The sequence below is a fragment of the Sinocyclocheilus anshuiensis genome, unplaced genomic scaffold (genome assembly GCF_001515605.1).
Source record: "Sinocyclocheilus anshuiensis isolate Anshui unplaced genomic scaffold, SAMN03320099.WGS_v1.1 scaffold1297, whole genome shotgun sequence".
NCBI lineage: Eukaryota > Metazoa > Chordata > Actinopteri > Cypriniformes > Cyprinidae > Sinocyclocheilus > Sinocyclocheilus anshuiensis.
The window spans coordinates 98,396-106,880 of record NW_015548271.1 but is presented as its reverse complement, the minus strand read 5'-3'; the positions used below and the strand labels follow the sequence as shown (position 1 = coordinate 106,880).

The following is an 8,485-nucleotide window of genomic DNA, read 5'->3' as shown; positions in this document are numbered from 1 at the left end:
TATGTTTGTCTGTCTGTCTGTCTATATAGCTGTCTATCCATCTTTTTGTCTGTCTGTCTGTCTATATAGCTGTCTATCCATCTATCTATCTATTTGTCTGTCTGTCTGTCTATATAACTGTCTATCCATCTGTTTGTCTGTCTGTCTGTCTATATAGCTGTCTATTCATGTTTGTCTGTCTGTCTGTCTATATAGCTGTCTATCCATCTTTTTGTCTGTCTGTCTGTCTATATAGCTGTCTATCCATCTGTTTGTCTGTCTGTCTATCTATTTGTCTGTCTGTCTGTCTGTCTGTCTGTCTGTCTGTCTGTCTGTCTGTCTGTCTGTCTGTCTGTCTGTCTGTCTGTCTGTCTGTCTGTCTGTCTGTCTGTCTGTCTGTCTGTCTGTCTGTCTGTCTGTCTGTCTGTCTGTCTATCTATTTGTCTGTCTGTCTGTCTGTCTGTCTGTCTATATACCTGTCTATCCATCTGTTTATCTGTCTGTCTGTCTATATAGCTGTCTATCCATTTTTCTATTTATCTGTCTGTCTATATATCTGTCTATCCATCTGTTTGTCTGTCTGTCTGTCTATATAGATAGAAAAATGGATAGACAGCTATCTGTCTGTCTATATAGCTGTCTATCCATCTGTCTGTCTATGCACTCTAAAAAAAATGCTGGGTTAAAAACAACCCAACTTGGGTTATTTGGCAACCCAGCGCTGGGTAAATATTGACAGAACACATGCTGGGTTATTTTGACCCAGCTGGTTGGGTTAAACGTTTTTACCAAACATGCAACAACAAATCATCTATTGTTTAAAAATTATATTGCTGGCTTAAAATGGGCTGGAAATTAAAAATCACACGCAGAATTATTCTAGGCAACAGCAATAATCACAAGATGAACATTTATTTTTAAGCAAGAACACCCATGGACAAAATACAAGACAAAAAAATGAGGTGGTATTACCCAGAGATGCAATCATGTGTACAGATGTGAATTGTAATGACATTTCCCATGTTACAGCCTTTTGTGATATAGATCATATGTCTATAGCCTTATGAATGGGATTTTTTTAGCAAGCCATTAAATGACTCGTGACCAAAGACTCTAGACTTGACTCAGACTCCAAGTTAAAGATGTGTTCAGATCAGGTAAAGATAAACCTTTTTAGAGCGTTCAGATCAGGTAAAGATAAACCTTTTTAGAGCATATTGTTCTTCTTTTTATACTGCTCCTTTGTGGGTTAAGTTTAAGAAAGAGAGCCTATGTAAGCTTCAGGTTGCGTACAATGACTGTATGAGAATCCTGCTGAAAAAACCAAGATGGAGCAGTGCAATAGTGATTTATTCTGTAAGGCAAGAGTACAATCATTCTCTGCTTTAATGAGAAATTTGATGTATAAATGTATTTGTCGGCTGCACGATTCACATAATAATATTATAATGTTGTTGTCAAATCCTAAGCTTACTGAAGTGCGATATCAGTCCTCTATGAGGAAGTATTGGTATAACTGTCTTTTTAAATTTGTATTGTTTTGGTTTGTATTGTGTGTTTCTTGTTAATGGACCTTGAGTCTGGAAATAAAGTTGAATATTAATACAGCATAGTTTACAATATTACATACATTTAAACTCGTTTAACAAGGATTTTAGAAATAAAAAGGCACATTTAAAAGTAGCATTTTAATTTAAGTGTATTCAACCGTTCTCTGTAATCACTTTTTACCGAAATAGTGCTAATTCTCGTGCCGGCGTGTCGCCGAAATCTGAGCTGGTGAAGGGCTGCTGTTCGCCGGGGAACTGTGAACTTTAGACCGCGGCCTCGCGTTTCACTCATAGCTGAGAGATGCCGCGACTGACTCCAAAACCTGCCCATACACAAACAATACTGAGATTAGAGAACGTATTTTAACATCAAATTAAATTACACTCAGTATTATAACGGATAAAATCCATTTATGTTATGCAAGGCAAAGGCATTTCCAGCGCGAAACGACCTCTGCTGACTGACATCACGTCCTTCTGTTGCGCTGCTTAAAATAATACAATTTTCACCACATTGAAGACTTCATAAATGAAATAAAATGTATACAAACCTTTATTTCCTGGAAAGAGTGCACCAAATCGGCAGCGGTGGCGCTGAGAACTGCTCTCTCCTGTGGACTTAAAAGGCCCGTGCTCTCAGCAGCTGCGTTGTTGAGAAGTTTCACCGGAGACAGGGTCAACCCAGCGGTTAGGTAGAAAAAAATAACCCAGCGTTAAAATGACCTAGCACCTGGGTAAAACTATTAAAAACAACCCAATAAAATGACCCAACAGGCTGAACCCAGCATTTGGGTTAAAAAAATAACCCAGCATCTTTTAGAGTGTTTTAATAGCCTAGGTTTAATGAAAACGAAAAGAGGCAGTGGTGTTTGATATCATATCTGCCTATATATCTGTCTTTCCATCTGTTTGTCTATATATCTGTCTATGCATCGGTCTGTATATCTCTCTATCCGTCTGCCTGTCTGTCTATATATCTGTCTATCCATCTGTCTATATATTTGTCTGTCCATCTGTTTGCCTATATATCTGTCTGTCCATCTGTCTGTCTATATATCTGTCTATCCATCTGTCTATATATTTGTCTGTCCATCTGTTTGCCTATATATCTGTCTGTCCATCTGTCTGTCTATATATCTGTCTATCCATCTGTCTATATATTTGTCTGTCCATCTGTCTGTCTATATATCTCTCTATCCGTCTGTCTATATATTTGTCTGTCCATCTGTCTGTCTGTCTGTCCATCTGTTTGTCTATATATCTCTCTATCTGTCTGTCTGTCTATATATCTGTCTGTCCATCTGTTTGTCTATATATCTCTCTATCTGTCTGTCTGTCTATATATCTGTCTGTCCATCTGTTTGTCTATATATCTCTCTATCTGTCTGTCTGTCTATATATCTGTCTGTCCATCTGTTTGTCTATGTATTTGTCTATACATCAGTCTGTATATCTGTCTATCCATCTGCCTGTCTGTCTATATATCTGTCTGTCCATCTGTCTATATATCTGTCTGTCCATCTGTCTGTCTATATATCTCTCTATCTGTCTGTCCATGTGTCTGTCTGTATATCTCTCTATCTGTCTGTCTATATATCTGTCTATCCATCTGTCTATATATCTGTCTGTCCATCTGTCTGTCTATATATCTCTCTATCTGTCTGTCCATCTGTTTGTCTATGTATTTGTCTATACATCGGTCTGTATATCTGTCTATCCATCTGCCTGTCTGTCTATATATCTCTCTATCCATCTGTCTATATAGCTGTCTGTCAATCTGTTTGTCTATATATCTTATCTATACATTGTTCTGTCTGTGTGTGTGTGTGTCTGTCTGTCTGTCTATATATCGCTCTATCTGTCTGTCTATATATCTGTCTGTCCATCTGTTTGTCTATGTATTTGTCTATACATCGGTCTGTATATCTGTCTATCCATCTGCCTGTCTGTCTATATATCTCTCTATCCATCTGTCTATATATATATGTCTGTCAATCTCTTTGTCTATATATCTGTCAATACATTGGTCTGCACTCTGTGTATCCATCTGTCTGTCTGTCTATCCATCTGTCTATATATCTGTCTGTCCATCTGTTTGTCTATATATCTCTCTATCTGTCTGTCTATATATCTGTCTGTCTATATATCTCTATATCCGTCTGTCTATATATTTGTCTGTCCATCTGACTGTCTGTATCTCTATCCATCTGTCTATATATTTGTCTGTCCATCTGTCTGTCTATTTATCTCTCTATCTGTCTGTCCATCTGTTTGTCTATGTATTTATCTATACGTCTATCTATCTGTCTGTCTTTACATCAGTCTGTATATCTGTCTATCCATCTGTCTGTCTGTCTATCCATCTGTCTATATATCTGTCTGTCCATCTGTTTGTCTATATATCTGTCTATACATTGTTCTGTCTGTCTGTCTTGTCTTCATTCTCAGTCTCTCAGTGTTTAATGTGGATCAAGTTAAGCTCCGTTGAGGATGTTTATCTTCTGCAGCGCTGCTTCCGCAGACAGAGAACCACGTCAGCCGCAGGCTTTGATTTCTGAATGAAAATCAAACGCCGGTCGTAAGAAGGGAACATTCTTTGCTAATGTCACAGATGCTTCTAACGTCACTAGTTCGTAACGAGCGGCAAACGAGCTTGAGGATGCCTGCAGCTCCTTATCGTTCACATGCCGAATGTTTATGGAAACTCTTAACCAGCACAAAGTCACCCGGGTCGCTAAAGTGAAAGCAGAGCTGCTTTATCGAACATGTTCATAGTACAACAGACAGCAGTGTTTGTAAATACACCCATACTTTCAACAAAAACATTGCCTTGTTCTCTCCTCAAGAATCTCTGAGCGCATTTTCTCCTCTTTCCAAGGTCTGGAGTGCTTTAGGTGTCTTTTTCCAATAAGCGAACCGTTTTTTCCCCTTTGTTTACCCGCTGAGCCAATGCGCTTGTAGTTTATTCGGAGTACACAATATTTTCATTCTGTTTTTATGAGCGAATGTTTCTCCAGTCGGAGCCAAAATGCTTTTGTGCTGATGTGTGTCCCGACCGGACTCTGTTTTACAGGACTACGCCGTGTCCACGGTTCCCGTTCAGGACGCACTGCATCTGAAGAGTTTCTGCAGCATGGCCGGACCAGGTCTCATCGCCATAGGATCCAGCGAAGCCGCGCAGAAAGCCCTGAAGGTATAAACACACCTGAATGTGTCCAAAAAACAACACCTGAGCTAGTTCACAGCAAACCTACAGGCATGACAGTAAACTCCATCTTCGGCCACATAAATTCAAAAGGATGCTTATCGAAACTGGAATTAAAAGAGTTAAGAAGGAAATAATTAACTGCAGATCATTGAAATACTGAATATTGAACGCACACCCAATGTCATAGCTGCCCTGAATTGATTTTTGTCACAGGTTTTAATCACTAAAATGCTTGTATGTGCATCTCCAGGTTTCCTGCAATAATCATGAAAACCTGGAAATATAGCAGTTAGTGGCTATTTTTCACATTTGTCATCTTATATAAATTAGTTATTATAAATGTAATCTCTATCAAATGCTTTTTAGAAATCCAAACGACTGGGAAAATCAAGGTGCGACTGGAAATATAATAGCATAATAGAATTACAACAACTGTAATAATTCATATGGTTATATATGTGCATCCCTTATGTTCAGTAAGGCTGCATTTATTTGATCAAAAATGCAGTAAAAATTGTGAAATATTATTACAATGTAAAACAGCTGTTTTCTGTGTGAATATCTGTTAAACTGTCATTTATTTCTGTGATGCAGCGCTGAATTTTCAGCATCATTACTCCAGTCTTCAGTGTCACATGATCTTCCGAAATCATTCTAATATGCTGATTTGCTGCTCAAGAAACATTTCTTGTTGAAAACAGTTGTGCTGCGCAATATTTTTGTGGAAATCGTGACACATTATATTTTTCAGGATTCACAGATGAATAGAAAGTTCAAAAGAACAGCATTTATTTGAAATAGAAATCTTTTGTAACATTATAAATATTAGAATGATTTCTGAAGGATCGTGTGGGGGTTTTTTTTTGTAAAATAAATGCAGCCTCTGTGAACAGAAGATACTTCTTTCAAAAACATTTAAGATACTCATAATATTCCAAACGTTTGGAATAGTATGGCTAAATATTCCCAGAGAGCAAACGCTTAAACATGCATTAATGTTCCAGAATATGAATTTGGCTTGATAATGTCCAGTAAGAGCAGTGAACAGATTAATGCACATCCCTAATGCGCTTCATTCCTCCAGCGCTGGATCTCCGGGTCTAATGATAACGGGCTGTTCTGTGACACTGGTTCTTGCCCAGATTCAGATCAACAGTTGGCACCGGAATGCCTGGATTGGGTGGGATCAGGATAACTGAACTGCTCAAACGTGAAAAACATCGTCATGGAAATCGGTCACGTTGCGCCAAAGTTTCCTTATCGCTGCAGCCGCTTCATCCGTCCGTCTTTCTGTGTTGTTTTGGCTCATTCCCAGATTCCCAGCAGGGATTCAGATTTCGGATGCGTGTCAGCACAGAGTTTAATCACAAGTGAATCCGGCCCATATCCATGCAAGAATTGTGATTTCAGGTGTTAAAGGGATAGTTCACCCAAAAATGATAATTTGATGTTTATCTGCTTACCTCCAGGGCATCCAAGATGTAGGTGACTTTGTTTCTTCAGTAGAACACAAACGGAGATTTTTAACTCAAACCGTTGCAGTCTGTCAGTCATATAATGGAGGTGAATGGGAATCACGGCTTTGAGAGTCAAAAAAACATGCACAAACAAAACCAAATTAAACCCTGCGGCTCGTGACGATACATTGATGTGTAAAGACACGAAACGATCGGTCTGTGCAAGAAACTGAACAGTATTTATATTGTTTTTTTACCTCTGATTCACCGCAATGTCTGAACCGTCCTGAGCGCGTCCTCAACAGCCGCCGTGTGACGCGACTTCTTCTTCTTCTTGCTTTACGGCAGATCGCAGACTTATAAGTGCATTACCGCCACCTATCTCTCAAATGGACCATTGACACTCCTAATTGAGATTGTAGATAGAGTGTCAATGGTCCATTTGAGAGATTTACCCGCAGGGTTTAATTTGGTTTTGTTTGTGTATGTTTTTTTGACTCTCAAAGCCGTGATTCCCATTCACCTCCATTATATGACTGACAGACTGCAACGGTTTGAGATAAAAATCTCCGTTTGTGTTCTACTGAAGAAACAAAGTCACCTACATCTTGGATGCCCTGGGGGTAAGCAGATACACATCAAATTTTAATTTTTGGGTGAACTATCCCTTTAAAGATGGAATTATGGAATATTTTTCCATACTCCATAATTGGAGAAAAGTCTAAATTTACAGAACCACAAATGAACAAACATATATACATATGTGTAATGAACACACGCTAATGATCTAGGATGCACTAATTGTAATCTTCCATACTATTTCAAATGCATATAAAATCCATTTGTGATTACACAGATTTAACATAAACTAATTTAATAAAACTTAATGTGATGCATATTTGTCATTCACGCATAAATAAAACCAGGTCAGATTTCTGCACTCAAATAAATCATGACTATTTTTAATAACTGTTTGCATTAACTGTTAGATTTTATATAAATAATCATATATTTATATTTGTAATCATTTTATTTAATACATTTACATAATTTCCATATAATTTTTATATGAATTTGGCATCTATTTGATTTGAATTAATGTTTTTTTTTTATTATGTTTATATTTTTCCTTTTTGTATTTTATAGTAATTTCTCAGCCAAATTTGATGTGCGATTAATTTGCGATGTATGTATATATATTTGCGTGTGTTTAATATTATATTTTATATTTTTAATCATTCTTTTCTTAAATATTCATTAAAATAGCTTAGAATCTGCATAAATCTGTTCATTGTGAAAACAATTACATTTATTCAGTTAAACAGTACGAACATGTCATGCCATAAAATATGGTAATACCTGTGGAAAAAGCAATATTCAATTAGTCAGAATGTATGAGAATAAAACTGATTTCATAAATCTGACCTGCTTCATTTATGTGTGACTGACAAATGTGCATCACATTAAGTTTATTAGTTTATATTAAAACCGTATAATCCAAATGCATGGAAATTTTATATGCAATTCAATTACATGAATCTTAAAATTTTAATGTAGGATTCATACTACGTATTTCTCCCTTTATATTACAGAAAGAGTACAGAAAGCATGCTATTCTGGATATAAAAGAAGGGATTCTGGGTTAAATGCAGTCAAACAGCCTGGCTTCAGTGTGGCGTCTCCCTCTGCTGGTTCTCACTGCTCACTCAGGGCATTTTTGACTGATGATGACTTTATGCTGGCAGTAATGCTCGTGATTTTCTCCTCTGTGGTTGCAGCTTCATTCTCCCTCTAAAATTAGAGATTTTAGGACGGTCATTTACAGACATTACAATCACTTGCTGCTAAACGCTTCATTGTGTGTTGCGTCAGCCTCGCTATAATTACGCTTGATTTTATACGGCTGCAGATGAGCTTTAACGCAGATTTAATGTTATGCTTTACTCGTTAAAAAAGTCGCTCATTGTAGATTACAGAGTAATTAGACAGAAGGCTGTGTGTGTGGTTATGAACACTATTTTGTGTGTCGTCCGTCAGAACTGATCTGTGTTCAGACTTTTATTATTCAACAGGATTTAGTGCTGCAAAAACAAACCGACCAATCAGAGGCTCCACTGCGCTCGATGAGGTCATCAAATACTTCTAGAATAAGTGTAGAACAGTTTAAAAGCCAAAAAGTGAGGAAAGTTTCATAATCGACTAAAGTGTGTGTGTGTGTGTATATATATATATATATATATATATATATATACCTGTATATATTTATTTTTATATTTATATATTTATATATA

General features: G+C 37.1%; 1 protein-coding gene across 1 annotated transcript in view; it reads left to right on the top strand.

The window, feature by feature from the left end:
• LOC107655743 (N(G),N(G)-dimethylarginine dimethylaminohydrolase 1-like) overlaps window positions 1-7,840 on the top strand; it is a 58,364-nt gene extending 50,524 nt beyond the window's left edge. The window contains exons 4-5 of the mRNA XM_016443316.1: window positions 4,603-4,722; window positions 7,787-7,840. Of these exons, the coding sequence (XP_016298802.1) occupies window positions 4,603-4,722; window positions 7,787-7,840 (174 nt within the window). The remainder of the gene's footprint in view (window positions 1-4,602; window positions 4,723-7,786) is intronic.
• Window positions 7,841-8,485: the final 645 nt, after the last annotated feature.